The sequence below is a fragment of the Gallus gallus genome, chromosome 20 (genome assembly GCF_016699485.2).
Source record: "Gallus gallus isolate bGalGal1 chromosome 20, bGalGal1.mat.broiler.GRCg7b, whole genome shotgun sequence".
NCBI lineage: Eukaryota > Metazoa > Chordata > Aves > Galliformes > Phasianidae > Gallus > Gallus gallus.
This window is the reverse complement of record NC_052551.1, coordinates 9,212,012-9,233,837: the sequence shown is the minus strand read 5'-3', so window position 1 is coordinate 9,233,837 and position 21,826 is coordinate 9,212,012. Positions and strand designations below refer to the sequence as shown.

At 46.3% G+C, this 21,826-nt stretch overlaps 1 protein-coding gene across 2 annotated transcripts; it reads left to right on the top strand.

Moving 5' to 3' along the window:
- Positions 1–852: 852 nt before the first annotated feature.
- On the top strand, positions 853–20,564 carry CHRNA4 (cholinergic receptor nicotinic alpha 4 subunit). Of its 2 annotated transcripts, none has more exons than NM_001397350.1 (6): positions 853–1,511; positions 2,692–2,843; positions 6,571–6,615; positions 6,707–6,816; positions 13,412–14,786; positions 19,967–20,564. In NM_001397350.1, exons 1-6 carry the CDS (start codon positions 1,451–1,453, stop codon positions 20,090–20,092), a joined length of 1,869 nt encoding a protein of 622 aa, NP_001384279.1. In that variant the 5' UTR covers positions 853–1,450; the 3' UTR covers positions 20,093–20,564.
- Positions 20,565–21,826: the final 1,262 nt, after the last annotated feature.

The window sequence follows — 21,826 nt, the reverse complement described above, 5'->3', positions numbered from 1 at the left end:
CTGCTGCCCCTCTCCTGGGTGTGGCAAAGAGGTGTTCGGGTAACCAGAAGGAAGGAAAGCAAACTGTACAGGAGTCTGTGCACCCAGCAGAAAAAAAAAATGGTGGGGTTTTGTCATCCTGAAAGGCTCTCATTGCTTTAATCCTTCCCACTTTCAGCTAGCAATATTGGAAGATAGTTGAGATGCTTGAGGAGTAGGGAAATTATTATACATTAAATATGTAGCTAGTATTATTAGAACAGACTTTGATTAATTTTGCAGCTGACAAAATTACCCCTGCCTGAAAACAGAATCCATTTACTATCCGTATGGAAGTAATTGTGTTAATATCAAAGCTGGTTTTAGAATGAAATGGAGAGGGCTCCGCTCCGTGCCTCCGGTGCAAGGAATCAGGGCTGCACGCTGGAGGCTGAGCACTAATTTGTTGCTGACAGTTTTCCTTCACAGACGGTTGTCAAGACTTCAGCAGGGCTATTTATGGTGTATTTAAGGTGCAATCACAGATATAGATAAGTTCAGGTAAGCTCCTGCCTCTGCCTCACCTATGATTTGCAAGTTGCCTCTGAGCAGCCTAACAGTTGTGTTTTTGCTATGCATTTGTGCAGCAGCAAGCACAGCTGAGCCCTGTTCTCATGGGCAGGCTCATTGGCCTCGATAACCTTTGACAGCAGAGTTACATGCCTGGACCAGAAATACCTATCAGACTAATTACCTCGTTAGCCTACAGAAGCAATCTTGAAAAGCACTCGGGCAAGACTAAACGAACAGCTACTGTTAATTAAAAACTATTTGGGGTTCAGGTGCTATATAAGGATCCTCGATGGCTCCAGCCCCACCACTTATGGGTGCGTGCAGCCAGATTCCGGACCTCCCCTTTTATCTCTCACGCTCAAAGTTTTCCTCGCCTGCAGCCTGTTTGCTGGAGAGCGCTGATTCCCTCCTCCTCCTCAGCTGGAGGTGGGCAGGTCTGACTACGCCAAATACCCAAACGCGCTCCGCTCCCTCTCTGCTTCACCGAGCGCTGCTCCTTGGAGTCGGTGGTCCACCAGCAGCAAGAAGCTGAGCGAAGGCTGCCCAAAGGGCTGGGGGAAGGGCGACAGCAACAGCGAATAAACCGAGCAGCCAAAGCGCCCCGGAGCAGAGAGAGGAGCGAGCAGGGCAGGCAGGAAGGCTGGGTGTTCTGTGCATCCTTACCGGAGCTCCCTGCAGCCCTCCTGTATCTCTTGTGAGCGAGAACAAGTGTCCATCCGTATCCTGGGGAAGAGCATCTTCCTAGCGGGGAGAGCTGGGAAGCAAAGAATGGGAAGAATATAAATCAGTTGTGATGCCCTTCTGAAAAGAGGGAGAGAAAGGAGCCGAGGGGAATGAAGGCGGAGGATCCGGAGACTCGGAGAGGAAAAGTTGCCCCGACGGGAGACGCTGCGTCCTAAAGCCCGAGCTCTGCTCCACAATGGGATTTCTCGTGTCTAAGGGAAACCTCCTCCTCCTGCTGTGTGCCAGCATCTTCCCCGGTAAGTTTGAGAAGGCTCTTCTCCCCCTGCTCGGCTCTTTCTCTCTTTTCTCCCTCAGCGATGCTCCGAACGCCAATCCCTCTCTGCAAGGAATTTCCCCCACTCCCACACCCCCCTGCCCCGTCGCTACAGGTCCTCTAAATAAATCGCTCAGTGCTTGGCTTCTATTTTCTTCCCCTTGCACGAACAGTTGGGGAAAGGGTTAAAGTACAGCAGGGAAGGGGACATGGGGGGAGAACACACACAGAGCTCAGCCTCTTGCTGGGTTTTTCTCCCTGGGTGAAGTGTGTTAATGTGTCTCCGGGCGATGGCTGTGGTTGGGGAGAGAGCAGGCAGCGCTCCGCTAATGCTTCCCTTTGTATAATCCAGGGCAGGCTGCGGCTAAGTAGGAGCCATATTTCACGGGGGACGCGGGGAGAGCCCCCCGCTGCCTCTTCCCACTGCTCTTGCTGCAGGATGGGATGCAGCCCCCCGGCAGCCTCCAGAGAACCGAGGATTTAATATTTAATTAAACCAGCTGGCACTGCTGACAGCGCCGTCAGTGAACGTGCAGGACCGGGGCTGCTCCTTGCAGCATCCAACTTCTGAAGTCGTTGTTGAGGGAAACCCCACTCGTGTTATCCAGTCTGCATCCTCCCCCTTTCTCTCCCTTCTCTGAGGAGGGGCAGCTATGAAGCTTAGTTTGAAGAGCCGAATTTGTTCTTATTTCTTAACTGATGCATTTGATGCCAGTTTTCCCGTGTGAGTCCAACCCACGACCCCTACCCCCCTGCAGTTCTTGGAATAAAAATGCTACTTTTCTTTCTGCCTAGCATCCCCCTTTCCTGCCTGCGGTCTCCTATGCTAGAAGCTTGCCACGAAGTGGCCACAAAAAGCTAAAGATTCGGGCGAAAATGCCCTGTGCAGTGGTTTTAAAATGGTTTTGGTGATGCCCCCAGTTTCTGCAGACCGATCCTGCTCTTCAGTAGAAACCCTACAGCTTCTATACAGGTGAACTGAGCAAGAAATACACAGCAAACAGTGCCTGGGGTAGTAGGGAGGAATGTCACCACGGTGGCGTTGCCTCGCCGTGTCCATGCTTGGGATCATCCCAGGGGTCCCCCCAGAAGGGCTTCTGCTCCCCCCTATGGTTCAGGGCTGCAGTGCACAGTAAAGCGAATTCACCCTGCCCTGCCCACAGCTTTCGGCCACGTGGAAACGCGAGCCCATGCGGAGGAGCGCCTCCTGAAGAAACTCTTCTCCGGGTATAACAAGTGGTCCCGTCCCGTCGCCAACATTTCGGATGTGGTCCTGGTCCGCTTCGGCTTGTCCATAGCCCAGCTCATCGATGTTGTAAGTGCACCCTGCCCGTGTGGATTAACCAGGTTGGGGGGTAGGAGGGGGACGCTCCTGGTGAGTGGGGTGGTTTGCAGGCTGATTCAGGGTCCGGGTGGGGAAGCCTTTGCTCTCAGTAGGAAGGAGACACTACACAGCTGTGCTGTGACTTGTATGAGTAGCTGGTCACCAAACCATATCCTTTCTTCTTCACTGACTATAGCCAGAGTCCCAAATTCCTTACCAAAAGCCAGTGGGACTGATCACAGCAGAGCAGTGGAGCAACTGGTTTGAGTGCCAATGGGTCCTGGCTAAGGGAAGAACAAGCAGCTGATTTATAATTCAAACCCTAATTCTTAGCACTAATTTGCATGAGCTGATCAGACCAGTGGTTTGTACACCTCTGGGAGATGGCTGGCCTAAGGAGCTCCCTGCAAATGGAAGTCTTGAGGGATGTTAGCTGTGCAGACAGATAATAACGGGGGAGTTATTCCTGTATGTTTGCTCAGATAGACGTTACATGTTCAGAGTGCGTGCATGGAACAGAGCGATTTGCACTCTGCTGATATGCATTGAATTGGTATTTAAAGGCTTATCCTCTTGCAGTGTGTTTCCTACAGTCACAAACACAGGTGATCCCCACGGGGTGATGGGAAGCATACATACACAATTGAGCTTGTGCGTGCCTTGCTCCCGTGTGCTGCTTTCAGTCCATTTGCACACAGTGCTTCCCTGGACACTGTTGACATTGAGGCACATTCCTTGAACAGGCTCTGGCCATGCTTTCAGAAGCTCTCCATCAATTTTTGCTGTTTTCTATGGCAAAGAAAAAGGGGGTGATAATTCAGAGTACAATGCAAATTGCTGGTGTAGGACGGTCATAGTAGATGACTCTCTACATCTTATATTTTGAGATAAGGGTCATAAAATTGGAGGGAAAAGAAAGCTTTTAGAACTTCTCTTAAAGATGCTGAGACTTATTATTATCAATATCTCATCTATGAATGACTGAAATAGCAGAGGCTATAAGCAGACATCAGAAATCATCCTCCATGCCTTTGCCGTGTGTGGTGTTGTTGGAGCCTGCCCATCTCCTTCGCTTGGACTCCTGTTGAGGTGATCCAAGTCTCTTTCCAAACGATTGTAGAGTCATTAAGGTTCAAAGAATCTTCTAAGATCCCGAAGTTCAACTCCAACCCACACCACCGTTCCCACTGCCCACATCCCTAAGGGCCACAGCTCTGGAACACCTCCAGGGATGATGACCCCGGCACCCCCGGGCAGCTGTGCCAGCACATCACCATACATTCTGAGAAGAAATGCTTCTTATTAACTGATCTGATCCCCCCAAGGCCTCTTGGACTCCACCTGGGCTCCTGCTGACGTGGTCAAAGCATCTTGCATAGTAGTGTGCTGTTATGACCTTCATTCTCAATGAATCCTGAAGTATTCAGGTTGAATGTTCCATTGTTTCATAGAGCCTCATGGGGAAAAATAGACATTTTTACAAGGGAAAGAAGACTGGAAGCTGCTACACTGCTGTGAGAACCAGCCCAAATACAACAGGCAGCCAAGTGCCAGGGTGAGAGATGGATGGAAAACACAACAAGCCCTGATTGCAGAGCTTCAGACCTTAGATGCAAGGGAAATGCAGCCAAAGTGGTGTGGGAGGAGGAAGTGGCAGACACCAGTTGCAGGAGGGTTGCACGAGACATCAGCTCTGCAGCACAGCAGTGATCCTCCATTCTTCCCTCTCTTTATGTCAGCCTGAGCAATCCAGAGCTGTTGGCAGTTGCTCATGATGAAGTTGTTCAGTTCTCATCTGAATTATTGATAAGAGTAAAGATGAGACATTAGTGACTGTGGAGGCACGATAGAGATTTCCATTATGCAGCTGCAGAGCCACGGAGGGGTGGGATCGATACACCTGCCTCGTAGAGCTCTTCCCAGGTTCCCGAAGAAGAATTAATCTTTTTAAAGTCATGTTAGTGGTCAGAAGTGCAACTGGCTGGCCTCCCTGTGCCGGTGGAGGCAGGAGGAGGGGTCTCATCCCTTCCCACACTACTGGGGTCAGGGGGTGTGGGTGTCACCTCTGCCACCACTGCAGTACTTCAACTGCCTCTCCCCAGCAGCAGCATTCCTTGTGCAGACCCCTGTGTGACTGTTGTTCAGCTCCCAACGACAAGAAGTCTGAAAGAGAAATCAGAGCTGTATTCAAATCCTGGCTCCTGCTGACAAAAGCTGGGAGGGAAATGGAAAATCAATGGGGAACTTGACATCGCCACGTGTCCTCAGCTCACCCGGCTGTTTCAGAGCCCAGAAGAAGGGCAGGGGATCAGGCATGTGTCTGGGAGCAGCCACTGAGAGAGATGTTTGGAGTCCAAACCCGTGTCTCTGCATGGTGCTGCATGCTGCGTTCACCTTGAGAAAAGAGACCAGGCAGAGCAGCTGCACCGTAGCTGGAGAATCCCCCGCTGTGCTCTGTGCAGAAGAAGTGAGCCAGGCAGGCAGCATCACATTGCCACCATGAGGAACCTGCTGGATAAGAGCCATCCTTTGCTTGGGTCAGGAGGACAGCAGAGCCCTCAGGTATAGCCTGGAGGGAGAAAGTAGGCAGGAATTTCTGTGGGGAGACGTTCGGGATCTGGTGGCACCTGTGAGACTGCCATCCCCAGTGCAAGGGGTGTGGTAGAGACCTTCAGATATCTGCTGGTGCTGCTGGTGCCCATCTCCTGGATGGAGCTCTCTCTGCTCAGGTGCTGCACTTGATGCCACAAGAGCTGCAGAGAGTGGGGAGGCACAGCCATGTGAAGCCTTCCGGCTTTTAACACTCGGAATTAATCCTGAACTGGCACAAGTGCAAAGTTAATGATGAGCAGTTTGTTTCCAGATGAGCCCTGTCATCCAAGTGGGGTTTGATGCCAGACCAAAGAGAGAGAAAAGAAACAAACACGCCAATAAGCTCTGAGCTCTCTGTAATTCATCCTGGTGACTTACACAGGGCTGGTAACTTGCATGCAAGGCAAGTAATAGTAATTAATGCCACTAGTAATACTACTATGCTATTAATTCAGCGTTATTTGAAGGTATATGTGTAGTTCTGCTGTCTCGTGCTATTTCTAATTAGAGGTGGGAGAAAGCCTGCCAGTTGACATCATGGGTATACATGGATAGACCACCTAAAGGTTACGTGTCATCAGAGTAGCTTGGTTTCATCCAGGTAAGCCACTCCATGGTGCTCAAAGTTCATATATTTTACAGAAAGAGAAATACCACTGAACTTCATGTTTCCAGAACTGTGCTCACTGTTAATGTTGCATGGAAGTACTAAATGCTATTTGCTGCAGAGCTGAGCATTGCAAGCCATGCACATCTGTTACTGAGCAAATACATCCAGCAGTTCCTTCCCTCAGTGCTTAGGACGAAGCTGAGCTGAGGAGCGCTTCCTTCCACCTGTCCCCATCATTTGAGGCTGAACTCAGGAAATTCCCAGTAAATTCAAGCCAGTCTGCTGGCAGGATTGCTTCAGTGCAGGCTCAGCTGTTGTGTGGTATCAGACAGCTGTGCCCTGTCCCATGCTGAATGAAGGAAACATCTGCTTTTTATTTCCAAGATTAAACTTTTATTTATTGCAGAATTGGTTTGTAATTGCAGAAATCAAGTACAAAGAAGTTACATTTAATTTAATTTAACCCTTGGGCTGCTTCATCTGCTCCTGTAACCAACATCTGATCTCTCATTTCAGGATGAGAAGAACCAAATGATGACCACAAATGTGTGGGTGAAGCAGGTGGGTGCACCAAAAGATGTGCTTTTCCCTGTTGCTTCTCAGTTCTGCAATGTGAACACTCCCAGTTCTGTAACCACCTACTTTTTGGCAGGAGTGGCACGACTACAAGCTGCGCTGGGACCCCCAGGAGTATGAAAACGTCACATCCATCCGAATCCCCTCAGAGCTCATCTGGAGGCCGGACATTGTCCTATACAACAAGTGAGTGTGAGCACTGAGTCCAGAAGACAAACACATCCTTGCCAACTTTCCCTTCCTGTGGCATCAAGGAGCTTCTTGCAATTGTTCCTCCTTGATTTGTTCTCTTTCCTTGAGGTCTGTGTTGATTCTTGTAATATCTGTCCTAGATTCTCACAGTATCTGTCCCAGACATGCCTTAAATGACATGACTAACACTCATCACAGGTGGTTTTTTTCCTCCTAATGATTGCTCTCTAGCAGTGAGTAATGTGGGGGATGCCACATGTTGGAGAGAGAATTAATCTGGACTGGAGCTTTCAGCCCTTGTCAGCATCACTTTACCAAGGAGCTCTCCTTTCTCATTCATCACCATCAACTGGAGAAGCTCATTACCAAGAATGGGTTTAAATAAGGCAAATAAACCAAAAAGTGTCAGACTTGCTGCAAAGACAGGCTTCAGGCCAGCCCAAAGCAATTCTAGAATTATTCCTAAATAGGTATTTGTTCCTCATCCCCAAAGCTTGTAAATCTCTCATTTGCACACCTTGAAGGGAGTAGGTGGTGGTTTTCTTTCTTCTCTTCAGAGACTGTTGATACTCATGGAAAGAGTGCCCAAGTGCCAAGGCTGCTTTCTCCTTTGCTTATCATACCAGAGCTCTGTGGTCGCTTTGGATGCAGGATATCCCAGGCTCCCTCCCCACACAGGCTCCAGAGAAAATACCTCTGCAGGCATCAAACAAATCCATCTTTGTATGTGGCTTGCATTCAGAGGAAACACTCCAAATAGAAGCCAGGCTCATTTCTAAAGCAGAGTTGTCTGGTTCTAGTTTGATATAATTTTGTTTTGTTTTTCAAAGACAGGACTGATGGAGAAATCTCTAGGGGATTGTGAGCTTTGAAGACTATTGAAATTGTCACCTTTCCTGTTAGCTGTCCCTGATCCTCACTGGCATGGAGTGTTGCTGTCAAGCCAGTGACTACTGCTCCACAGCGACCCCAGTCTGGCAACAGCAGCTATTCCAAAATGTCCTTCCTGTCCTCTTCTGGGCTGCAACACTTAGAGCTTTTGCTTCCTCAGTGCTTGGCTCAGGCTGGCTTGCAGGGAGGTATGGTAGATGGCAAGCGTATCTGCACTGTTGACCTGCTCCCCTGCAGTGAGATCTGACCCAGACACCAAACCCTACAGCTCTCCCTTTACCCATACTTATCGTTTATAATAATGTGTTCTCCTGATGGTTGTCATGAGTCCATCATACATTTTTAATTGGTTACTTTATCCATGAATTAAACATGGCTGTAGGCGCCAACCATTATCAGTCAGCAGTGGCTTTCCATTAATTCTCTTTATTGCTATACTTGCCCATGCTCTTTCATATCGTGTCAGACATGTCTTGTGTAGACTGCTGTCTGTCTTGGCTGCAGTTGTCTGTCTGATTTCCTTCTAAATCCGTCTGTAGCTGCAGTCATTGATATATGTGTATATATATATGTGTGTATATATATATATATGTATATATGGTTTAGAGAGAACTTAAAGTACATACTGATAATTCTGGGTCTGTAACACCAAGAGAGTTGTGTGCAGGGACCTTAATGGAAGAGGGTGAGTAGCCATGTTGGCCTTTTGCCCTGTTTGAGCTTTTTAATGTGAGTTGTTTAATGGTTAGCAAATGCTCTGGCAGAATTATGGTGTTTCTGTTTGGGATGATAGCCTTTGGAAAAGAGACTTTCTGGACAGCAGATTACACAGGGCTTTTCCTGTTTCCATCCTGGGGAATGCATAGAAATGGTAACACTTAAACTGATTTCACGTTTACATCATTAAGGAAACATAATGCTTTGTCGTGAGTTATTCTCATGCCTAAGCTCATTATTGTCCAAAACTTCCATTTATCCACTCTAGAGGCCCAAATTAAATGAGTGAATTTGGATGGTTTGGCCTCAAGAGTGTATGTAGTTGTCAACATTCATAAGGAATCTAAAAGCAAATTAATATCCTACAGGGAAATGATTATGCTGTCGGGTTTTCAGGCTTGATGAGATAAATTCTAAGACTCTGTAAATGGTTTCTGCTAGACATGACAAAACATATGTATAACAGAGGAATATGAGTTAATAGGGAACTGTCAAAGCCTCTCTTCTCTGCCAAGAAGGCCAGCTGTTCTGTATCTGAGGCTCTAAAGGCTCTTCAGATGCCACCAAATCATTTGTAAGCAAATTATCTAATTCTCTGCATTGACTTATATTCCCATTCATGAGCGGACTTTATGCACATTTTAGTTTTCCTTTGTGTATTTAAAGTGAAGAAAAAACAATGTTTTTGTCAGTCTCATCAAGGAATAAGCCCTTAGGACTGCAGTTTAATGTTTTCACTGCACCACCACTGTGTTGCGTGATTTGGATCCACTGCATCACTGGAACTCCACAGGAGTTTGGGACAGCATATTTGCAGTCAGTTTGGTCCGGTTGCTAAAGAGGAATGCAAGAACCTTGAGCATAGTGGTTGGGCATGGAACTTGAAATGTGAGCTTTGCTGGCTAACTTTCAACTAGATGTTTGAGATAGCATTGCAGCATTTCTCATCCCCGCTGAGAGTAAAACCTGGGAAAAGGCTATTGGAAACATTCTGACTTTGTAATTTACGTTTCTCAATGCTTTCTGGAGTTGGCTCTTCCAAAAGAAAATCCCTGCCTTATCCTCCATAGTAACAAATAGTGAATAAAAGACAAGATCATGCACGAGGGGAATTCAAATAATACTCTTTCAGTAATTAGGAGGAGGACATGTCTTGAGGAAATTCACCCACTGATAATTTGGGCACAAAGGATTGCTGGACTGGATTAGAAGTTCATCTGGCAGGCAGCTTTTGAAAATCTTGAGGAAGCAGAGAGTTCTTTGAACTATGCCTTGTTACTTTTGAACTGTACAAAGATGTTTGCATCTGGTTTTCTGAGTCATTCCAAACCTGTTTTGAAGAGAAATGCCAATAGATGCCTTCGTCTAACCTTGATAATGTTGGAAATATTCTTGACATTTTTCTTCATTTGTGTGCATACTCAGATCTTGTCATTTTGCACCAGGCTGTAGTTTTAAGTTGCAATTGCTGCTTCACATTTAAGCTTTCCTGATTCTTCTGGGAATTCAGTGCGTTTTTGGAGAGGAATTATCTCTTCAGATGCCTTTGAGATTTGCCACGAGTGTTACAAGAACTGACGGAAACCTCTAAGAGGGATCTCTCTCCAGGGCTGTTGCTGAGTTAGCATCCGAGGCCTTCTCGTACCATTATGTTCAGGACAGAGCCAGAGTTTACCTCCATAGTGCTGAAGGATGCTTGGCAAAGCAAAGGAGTGGAAGTAAAATGCCCGAATTCTCAGTACTGCGACAGCCTTCTGAGAAAGTTGTGCTTATTTCATCAGAGCAGCACAGCCACATCTGGGACAGATGCTTCTTTTACTGAGGAATTCTGGAGATTTCTTTCACCGGTGATTTCTTACCGGTGATTTCAAGCAAATGCTGGGAGGGGACCTGAAATCAACACCCAAACTCTGCATCAACACAACTGTTTTGTACCCAAGTTGCTAATAACCTGTAGCTACTCCAAACCCAACAGGAGAAGGTCCTCAGCACCCTCTTGTAGCTGACTGCTTTGAGCAGAGAATTTGCACTAGATCATCTCCTGAGGTCCTTTTCAACCTATGAGTTCCTGGTGATCATTTCAGTAATACAAAGTAATTACTGAACAAAAGATGACTTTATTTGCCCTTGGAGAGTGATTTTAATATGAACAATACAGATGCGTCTCTTTAATATCTACCAAAAGGGCACAGGGTGCGTTGTTTAATGGGGTCCTCAAACCCCACTTTGCCTCATTTCCTGTTGCTGGGTGACAAATGCTTTAAATGAGGGCATTCTAACTACATCCATACACGTGTATAGCTAATTTTCAAGCTTTTAAAGCTCTGTTTGGATTTAAATTGTATCATCAGAAATTAAAATAAGTGTGTGCCTCATTTACATGCATTCTGAAAACATTCAATTTTGTAGATGATCCATCTCCAACTGCAGGCAAAACAGAAATGGGCAAAAAATTCTCCATCAGCAGAGCTTTTTAATGAAACATCACTGATGGCTGCCAGCAAAACAGTGCCACCCTCGAACCCTTAGGAATGTAGAAGATTTTAGAAGAACTGCCTGCATTCTAGAACTGAAGAATCAGAGGCTGCAGAATGCAGCAGCGCTATTTCCATCAGAAGAGGAATGAGAAACTGTCTTCTGTCTTTATTAGTGTGCACAGTTGTGTTTGACATGAAAATATAAAAGCTCTGGCACTTTATTACTGACAGATTTTTTTAGAGCTGTCAGGTAGGAGCAATCAGGAGAGCCTGTCTATCTTAATTCCCAAGTTCTCATTGTGATATTTACCTTTCACTCTCTCCTGCTTCCAAATGGTTTTTCAACACAACTGTCACAACACAGTGGTCGAGACTCAATGAGATTAAATTGTGCTACCACTGTGAGGGAATGACTGCAGATTTTCCCTGCCAATTTCCCACCTGCCTACCTAAGGCATCCTTCATGTTATGTAGTGAATGTTGGCACAACTTGACCAAGAATGGATTCTCCTATAGCAAAGCTTCCCATGAGAAGAACCTTTGAGAAAAGCTTTCTCCAATCTCATAACTGCAGACTTCATTTACAGGCAGTCTTCTCAGCTTGACACCATGGAGAAGACAGGAGAAAGGCTTTTTTGAAGACTGTCAACAGCCTGGTGATCTTTTCTGCTTTTCTCATGTCAAGATGAGCAAAACGAAAGCCTCACCCAGAATGAAAGCCTTTCTCCAGCTTCACCTTGCATCGGCAGCATGCCAGTGAGCGTGGTTTCCAAGCCAGTGAGCATATGCTTGAGGGTCCACTGTGGGTGGGAAGCCTGGGAAAACAGGCAAATATATGTATATGTGCAATGGGCTAAGGCAACAGCTAACACTATCTTCGCACAACATAACTGACTTGGATTCCATCTGCTCGCAGTATCGAGGTTAATTTACTCTGCTTAAAAATTGCTCAGATATCTCTATGCTGAACTGCAGTGAGAAGTTCAAACATGTGGTGTAAAACCCATCCAAAGTCAACGATTACTTTATAGCCTTGTTAGGTTGCTAAGGGAAGAGCAGGAAGGTGCCAGGATGTTTTAAGGCTCCTCAGAGTTGTTAGCTAACCCCCAGGTACAAGAAACAACTCTGCCTTTGGATTCATACCTGCAATGGCACTGCATCAGCATCGGCTGTGGAAGATAAAGCTGCAGTTATCTGTGTGTGAGCTGGAGAGGTCTGGGGCTGAGGCTGTGTTTGTTGGGCATGCAATTCAAATGTCTTTCTATTCAAAGAAGCAGGTCAGTTACTGAAATAATTGATGTACAAGGCATGCAGCATTACTCTAGTTGCATCTATGCTTACAGAAGAGAGGCATGGGAAGTTGACAAAACTGCTGGACAGGACAGTTCTGGGAAAGAAACAAGGTGTCTGTGAAAATAATACCTATGAGAATTGTTGTCCCTTAGTGCATTTTTAGCAAGAGTTGCATGCCCTTTAGCAGCAGCATTAAATAGAAAAACCACGCAGCTGTGTTGTTTGCCCAGCCACTTAGACGTCATTCTACCAGAGAAAGGAAACACTGGTGGATGTTCATTATCTCTTTGCTGCAATACCAGTCCAATTATAAACATATTGTTCCACTAATGAACAATTTAATCAGGCCTCTAAGGTCTCATTAAATGCAGAATTGGATTCCAAATTCTTATTGAGATTTAGAAAGAAAACCGCCAAGAAGAGCAAGTGCTGGAGTGTCACTTGCTGTGCATGTTTCGTGTCTCAATCTGGCTTTACAGGGCAGACAAAACCCAGGAGAAAACTAGATGGTTTTCATCCGGAGAAAGAAGTTCATGAGTGTAAATTAGACATGAAAAAAAAAGTCAAGAAAGGAAATGTGTGGTACAGTGGTAATGCTCTTATTCATTTGTGTTAGAGAGAAAGGTACGGGTGTTTTTGCCTTGATCCTTTGGGGACAGCAGTCTGGCTTTGTATGTATTTTTAGCTTTCTTGTCTTAGAAAAAACTTTACCTTTTCCAAAACTTGCTGCAAAGAGTAAAGGCTTTTCATTATTGAAGCAAGAATTTAGTTTAAAAGCCCAGTTCACCACCACAGAATAATTATTGAGTGTCCAGGCTGTGCCTTTCCAAAGACACTAGCTTTATAAGGCTTTCTGATTGAAAATCCTGGGTTGTTATTTAAGTATCTGATGTCAGCATACAGCCCCCAGCTGAGAGTCCCTGTAAAAAGACACTGTAAATAATTCCCATACTGGGAAATTAAGACTCTAGCTGTTATTACTCCTATTGACAGGCTGTTCTAACTGTTTTTCGTGTAAGGGACTGACTGATTACCCAACACTGTTCACTTACAGTGGCTGTCACAACTCTATAGAGCTAGCAGCTACACTAGTTGGTTCTTCCTACCTCTCTAAAGCAGAGGAAAATCAACCCTTTTCAGGGCATTTTCCTCCTAAAGGGGAAATAGTGTGCATTTAGCTTCAATCTCTTTTATCTTCTCTTTCTCCTCAGTGCTGATGGTGACTTTGCAGTCACCCACCTGACCAAAGCCCACCTCTTCTATGATGGGAGAATTAAATGGATGCCACCTGCCATCTACAAAAGCTCCTGCAGCATCGATGTTACCTTCTTCCCCTTTGATCAGCAAAACTGTAAAATGAAATTTGGCTCTTGGACATATGACAAAGCTAAGATAGACTTGGTGAGCATGCATAGCCATGTGGACCAACTGGACTACTGGGAAAGCGGGGAGTGGGTCATCATTAATGCCGTGGGCAATTACAACAGCAAGAAATATGAATGCTGCACAGAGATCTACCCTGATATAACTTACTCCTTCATTATCCGGAGGCTGCCGCTGTTCTACACAATCAATTTGATCATTCCCTGCCTGCTTATCTCCTGCTTGACTGTCCTGGTCTTCTACCTACCCTCTGAGTGCGGAGAGAAGATAACCTTGTGCATCTCTGTGCTGCTATCCCTCACGGTGTTCCTGCTGCTCATCACGGAGATCATCCCTTCTACCTCCCTGGTCATCCCCCTGATAGGAGAGTATCTGCTCTTCACCATGATATTTGTCACCTTGTCTATCATCATCACTGTCTTTGTGCTCAACGTACACCACCGTTCACCACGTACCCACACGATGCCTGACTGGGTGAGGAGGGTCTTCCTTGACATAGTCCCACGTCTCCTCTTCATGAAGCGGCCCTCCACAGTGAAAGACAATTGCAAGAAGCTTATTGAATCTATGCACAAACTAACCAACTCACCAAGGCTTTGGTCTGAGACCGACATGGAGCCCAACTTCACTACCTCATCCTCCCCCAGCCCCCAGAGTAATGAACCTTCACCCACATCTTCCTTCTGTGCCCACCTTGAGGAGCCAGCCAAACCTATGTGCAAATCCCCTTCTGGACAGTACTCAATGCTGCACCCTGAGCCCCCACAGGTGACGTGTTCCTCTCCGAAGCCCTCCTGCCACCCCCTGAGTGACACCCAGACCACATCTATCTCAAAAGGCAGATCGCTCAGTGTTCAGCAGATGTACAGCCCCAATAAGACAGAGGAAGGGAGCATCCGCTGTAGGTCCCGAAGCATCCAGTACTGTTACCTGCAGGAGGACTCTTCCCAGACCAATGGCCACTCTAGTGCCTCTCCAGCGTCGCAGCGCTGCCACCTCAATGAAGAGCAGCCCCAGCACAAGCCCCACCAGTGCAAGTGTAAGTGCAGAAAGGGAGAGGCAGCTGGCACACCGACTCAAGGAAGCAAGAGCCACAGCAACAAAGGAGAACACCTCGTGCTGATGTCCCCAGCCCTGAAGCTGGCGGTGGAAGGGGTCCACTACATTGCAGACCACCTGCGAGCAGAAGATGCAGATTTCTCAGTAAGTATGTTAACTTGGCCTCCTTGGGTAAGCTGAAAATAATGTGAAAGAAACATCACCAAACGTGAGGGCTGTCAGGCTGTACTCATCATCATGGGTCCTGGACACACTGGCACTATAGATGGAGTCATAGGATTATAGAATCATTAAGGTTGGAAAAGCCCACTAGGATCAACTAGTCCAACCATCAACCCATCCCCACTATGCCCACTATGCCATGTACCCTGGATAGAGCTAGAGAACTTGTCCAAGGGATCTTGTCATGTCAAGGGTCTGGCACAACCTGGGCATGTTCGGGGCTGCTCTCAAACAATAGGGTTCTACAGCAGAAAAGTGGAGCTGTTGGTCAAGTAGGACTAGTTGTAGAAGAGAACAGTCATCTTCCCCTCAACTCTTTTCAAATTTTGGGGTGGATAGAAGGGTTTTTAATTTATTTTACTTCTTAGGGGATCAAAATGTAGCTAGGAGAAAAGATAAATCCTTTGGTATTTCAAACCTGAACCGTTTCAAAACACCTTTAATTGCAGGTAAGGATGTGATTTTAATTGAGGCTAGAGGGCTCCTTGCAAGAGTGATTCTGCCTTTGCCTGCTATAGGAAACAGCCAGAGAAGGAGCCAGCATGATTTGTTGTTGTCCCATTCCTGTAAACAATATCAGCAAGTGCATTTTGACGTTGGTTGCCCCAGCATTGCCCTAACATCCCTGCCTTGGTAGTTCAGCAGTTCACAGCACTGCTCTTTGCAGAAGGGATCACATCAATGGCTCTGAAACGTGCCTTCAGTTTCCTGCAGATAAAAGCCAATGAGATAGCACAGGAACAGAATCCTGCCAGGAAGCATCTTGACCCTTCCTGGGCTGAGATTGGGAAAGAAAATAGAAAAGCAGTCATCTCTGTGGGAACACAGCAGAATTCTTTATAGCGAAGCCTCTGACAGACAGGTAATTTGCACTGTGATTTCTCTTCAGCGATGACTGTGGTTACTGAGCCTGGGAAGGCAAATGCCTGAAATAGGCTGTGGCTGTGGGAAGTGTGCCATAGCGTGGGGATGCTGCAGGGTATGTTTAGCCATGTGTGACGCCATTCCTCATTAGTGGACTTCCAGTGGAGCACCACTTGGCTCAGTCTGCGGGAAGGTGGGTGGACAGACAGACTTCGTGCTTACTCTGAAGGGGTAAATATGGCTACAGATAGAGAAAGTAGAGGCTGAAAGGTTGTTGTTTTTTTTTTAATGGAGATGGTGATGCACATACAAATGCCACATCCTTTTATATCTCATAGCTCTTCCCTTACAATACTATAGTTACAGTATGCCAGCTAATTATGGTCACAGACACAAGCTTCTTGCTAAAGAAAACAGGATCTAGTTTTTCTTAGAGGTATCAGTCAGCAAAGATACCTTTCTGACAGTTCTTACAGTTCGATTGTCACCAGATTTACAGTCAAAGGAAGTCGTAGTGCTTTTAGGCAAGACTTCCTGGGCTTGAAGAGTGTCTTTATATTTGCATTTTTCATAGCACAGAGCACTTAGCAGCAGCAACAAAGGATTAAGTGCTACTGTCCATTTATGTACTCTTTGGTACCACAGTTTTAGAGGCCTCTCTTCTTTAATGTATTTCACTTCACAACATCCCTTTGAGGAAGCGGCTGTTTATTCCTCGTTTTGAGGAGTGACAGCCAAAGCACAGAGACGAGTTGACCTGCACAAGGTCACAGAACAAATCTCTGGCAAAGAAGGCTGTGAACCCCCCACCTTCATTAGCTGACAGCTCTCTTTCCTGGGCTAAAACATTTCACCGTCACATTAAGGCTGTGGGAATTAAACTCTGCTCTCTCCAGCTAGTAATAATCATGAATAAACCCATGGAAGGCAATTGATTTTAACTCACATATTTCCCCATGGTGCAAATGAAAAAAATATTTCATCAATAATACTTCTCATTTCAACTGATTCTCTCCCTGCCAAGCCTGTTGATGTCAACAAGAACTGAGTCGATGAATACCGTGGGTTGTTTCCTCTTAATCCATCACTGCTTCTTTCTTCAAGAAAGAACACTGGCACAGGCTGCCCAAGGAGGCTGTGGATGCCCCATCCCTGGAGGCATTCAAGGCCAGGCTGGATGTGGCTCTGGGCAGCCTGGTCTGCTGGTTGGCGACCCTGCACATAGCAGGGGGTTGAAATGAGATGATCATTGTGGTCCTTTTCAAACCAGACCATTCTATGATGTTATGATTCAAAATGAGCTTTCTTCTTCCACTCTCTGCTATTCTTCCCCCTTCCCTCTCCCTATTTCCCTCTTGAAATGAAACAATTATCCCAAGGAGAAATATATTTAGAGCACTAAACATCAAAAGCAGAAGAAAAGGAAGAATTCTTTGAGCTCTAAACAGCCCTCCATGGCGAGCAAAGGCACCACATGCACATCCAGCAGTGAGTGGACACTGTCAATGCACCAGGCTCCCTGGTATTGAAAATTACTGCAAGGAACAGAGCTGATCTAATAAAACAAGAATTTACTATGGAAAAAAAGATATCGGTACTCAGAAATTTGCTTTCATCTTAGAATCAAATTGTAGCATTTCTGCCAGGGGTGGAAGTCTCCCCCCAAACCCATCAGCAGACAGCTCTGTGCAGCAGCAGCCCTTGGGACACAGCTCACTGCCTCTCAGGTCATATTTTCTGAGCCATGGACCTTTGCAGGATGGGGACAAAGCTTCTTTTAAACTTCCTCTTTTTTTTCTAAAGCACCATTGCCACAGGGGCAGTGTTTCTAAATTAAAAGTAAACAGCTCATTTAATTAAGTGCTTCAGCAAAGAGAAAATGGGAAATGCAGGAGGGCAGTTGTTTGCTACAGAAACTTATCTGCGACCAAACCGGCACAACAAGACACTGGGGAAAAGACAAGACTGAATTGTCCCAGTGTGTGATAGGAATGCCATTAGAAATTAATTACAGGCTGAGAAGTAAAACGAGCCGCATGTCTCACACCAGTCAAAATAAGCAGACACCGACAGCACCGTCTGCAAAGCCTCATTGTCCTCGTGACTGCGTGCATCTCAGGGCTACTCTAATAGGAAGCCCATGAAGACAGCTTAAAAAATGAAATGGGAGAGAGAAAATAGCTGAGGGGGAGGGAACACGGGATAATCTCACTGGTTTATTTTTAACAAAGTACAATAAAACCACTTGGGACTCCTCTAATCTGTGTTACAGGCTCTGGCTCCTGAGCATCAGATGGCACTTGGAGGTCCCCAAGGCACCTCCACCCCAGCCGTGGGGCTCATGCCCTGCTCTGCTGCTGGGGTGGACCAGGGAAGAGCCAGAGAGCCCCTGACCTTGCAGGAATTTGGGGGTGGTCAGCTGGTTGCAGCCCCTGATCCTTTCCTGAGAAGAGTTTTGAGTGAGCCTCTTAAAAACTAATCAGGACGCAGCTCAGGAGTTGGGGCAGCAGATGCTGGCAGCTGCATGGATGCTGTCAGAGAGGCCTCTGTGGATCACACTCTACGTGAGATGCTGGAGAGTTTCAATCATGGGGAAATGCTACAGAGCAGTCAGAAAACAAAACAGAACCCCAAACCATTTTTTTTCCCTCTCCTCTCTTGCTCTGAAGCTGGATATTGATTTTGCAAACATCCAATGTGCTCCCAGCCGTCATTTTCAAGTTGGGCCCACTGTTTATGTATCAACCATTTTGTCTGAAAGCAAATTTCAGCTGAACTTTTCTGTTCCTCTCCATTCTCCTTTCCTTTCCTCCAAGAGAAACTCATTTCTTTGATTTCTTGTATTCAAGTGGTCAACCACTCACTTCTCTTAGCATAAAGACTCAAAAAAAAAAAACCACTTATATTGCCATATTGGGGAAGTATTTATCTCAATCAACCTTTCCAGATTGACATCAGATGGAGGATTTCAGTTTTTCTTTACACATTGCCTCTTCACGAGATGCTAAACCTCTAAATACAGTCATCCTGAGCTTGCTGAGTGGCCTTCTCACCAGGAATTCTAACCTTCAGAGACTCACTCCAACTCTCAGCAAATGATGAATAGATCAGAAAACCTGTCTGACAAAAGGGAGCTATCCACAGCGACTTCATCCATGGGACGAGAGGATAGCATTTGATTTCAAGGGTTATTATTGTAATGATAGAACAATCATTTCCTCCAAGAAAGGAAGCCAACTTTTAATTAATCTTTTTAACCTGGCTGATGAACAGTAAAAACCTCTGTTTGCACCCACTGGTGGGTGCAGGAAAGCAGCCCTCAGCAAAGCACACCCTCAGCTTTGCTGCCTCCTACTCCGTGCAACACACTCCTGATTTGCTGCAGTCACGACCACAGAAGAGGCAGGAGCAAGCTCCTGCTGAGAGGTTTTCCCTAAGGATCAGGGCAGCCTGCCAGGTTTCAGCCCGAAGCGCAAGGCGACATCAGGGCTATTAATCATCAAGCAGTATATCGTGGGGAATTCTAATGGGTGCAGCCGTATCAAATAAAGCTTCACCATCTGATCAGTCCTCTTCCTGGGAAAGAAATTAATAACAGCAATGTAATGAAAGAGGTTTTCATATGTATGTGGTTTCTTACTTGATGAAATAGACATTTACAACAGGTCTTGCCTGATGGTGCTAATAAGAACCAGACTTCCCTAGAGAGGAATTGCTGGAAAATCATCCCACAGAAAGACAAAAGTGGAGAAAAAGCAGGATGAGGCAAACCACTTCTTTCATTTGCTGGTTCGTTTTCACTGCTCACTCAGCCAAAGCTGTAATTCCCTTCACAGAATGCATTTGGCTTCATTAATCTGTAAACAAATCTGTTTACCAGCATGAAGAAACAGGCAATTTCTTTCCCCCTTCAACTTGAATCGTGGTCTCATTTACACACCCTGTTACAGCTGTTGCTCGTGGAAACTGGGATCGTGAGTGTGCATACACACTTAATTATCCACAGACGTATCATCCCCGCGGAGCTCTGAACAGGGTTTGTGGTTGGGGATGTCTCCCATGCAAGTGATGAGTAAAAATTGCCATCATACTCGGCCACTGTTTGTAAGCAACACCCTTCCCTTTCTCCTACCTCAGGACTTAAAATCCTATGTTTAGAATAAAGCACAAAAAAAGTCTTCATACACTTTAATCTCGATTAAGTATTACTAACTGGCCTTTCATCTCTGTGTTGCCAGGTGAAGGAAGACTGGAAGTATGTAGCGATGGTCATTGACCGGATCTTTCTCTGGATGTTCATCATCGTGTGTTTGCTGGGGACCGTTGGGCTCTTCCTCCCGCCGTGGCTGGCAGGAATGATCTAAGCACAGCCACAGAGTGAGGAAACACATCCTGTCCTGTGGATCTGAGTTCACCTGGAAGGAGATGAGCAGAGAAATGGAGCCGGCCCTTTGAATTATTTACTGCGTGTCCGCGCATGAGTTGTTCCACATCACACTGGGAACACGTTCTGAAGTCACATCATTTTGCCAAGCCATTTTCATGTCCTCCATCTATTTTAGGGGAGAAGTTCTCATTAAAGTTTGTACATAGCATGGTGCCATTCACTGGCATATACTCAGCAGTGTAAGGCCACGAGCTTGCCCCCTAAAGCAGCACATGCAGAGGCTTTGCGTATACAAACCAGCAAATTAGCTCCGCTCGTCTTCAGAGATCTCCGTGTGCCTGTGTAACCTTGCCCTGTCCAGCTGAAGTGGACTGGGGTTGCTTGTCCCTGTATGAGTCATTTTATAAATAAAGTACCAGCTTTGGGATACCCGTGCTGGATGTGTCTGTACCAGATGGAGAGGCTGAAGGAATTGCGCAGGGCAGCTCAGTCCTTCTAGGAACAACAGGGATCATTAGCCCACCAAAACACAGTGTTCATATTGACAGAGGTTTCTTTGGCCAAGACCCTTCAGAAGTCATGGGGATGGGGGACATCATCTCTCGGTGAGGCTCAGACAAAGCAAGGGAGGATTTGCATCCTCCTCTGCAGCTCCTTCCCCCCTCCCTGCCTGCCAGTTCCCTGATGGGCTGGAGGAAGTTACCTAATGAGCATCAGGTGCTGAACTCACACAAATAGATCACCTTGTTCACTGGTGCTTCGGCAGCCTTGTTTTTCCCAGCTTGCTCACAGCCCATCCAGCTCAGCATCCCCTCTGCTCAGCACTTAGAAATGCACGTCTCCTATCTCCACTGCTGGCTGCCAGCTGGGAACAGCACAGCAGCGCTCAGTGCCACATCTCCTTGTTTGCTTCCACAGGCAGACAGGCTTACAAACAGCTTACCAAACTGCACAAGGAGCAGCAGATACAGCCTAGAAACAAAGCCTTCCCGTGGGACTCACATGGCTGTGTGACTCAGAACCCAGGTGTCCGTCTGCAGCCCACGCTGCAGTCAATGCACACGAACCCTTTGGACCACAGGGAATTTACTGCTCAGCAGCTCTAGCAGCCCCAACTTCGGTGGATGCACAGCTCACACCCAGAGCTGCATGAGCTTGTGAGGCTTATTCACATCCAGAGTGCTATCTCCTTGCTCATGACAGCAATGCTGGGCTGGAGACCTGACCTGGTGGGTGGCAATCAGCCCACAGCAGGGGTTGGAACCTGGTGCCCTTTAGGGTCCCTTCCAACCCAACCATTCTATGGTTCAGTGATACTGCACTCGGTTCCAGAAGGACAGCAAATCCTATAAACCTATATATCCCTGGATGCAATCAAGGCCAGGCTGGATGTGGCTCTGGGCAGCCTGATCTGGTGGTTAGTGACCCTGCCCAAAGCAGGGGGGTTGAAACTCGATGATCATTGTGGTCCTTTTCAACCCAGGCCATTCTATGATACTGTGATACCAGATCTAGTTCATAATGCCTACTAATTATAATTCATTCTTTGTACTGTTTTATAAAAAAGGTGAGAGCCCCAGTATTCTGTGCATCATTCACACCTAATGTACGGACATTAGTTATACCAGAGAGAAATACTTTCATTCTACTTATAATAGAGAGAATTGACATAACTGTTGGCAGAACCAGCATAGAGTCTAAAGACTGAAAA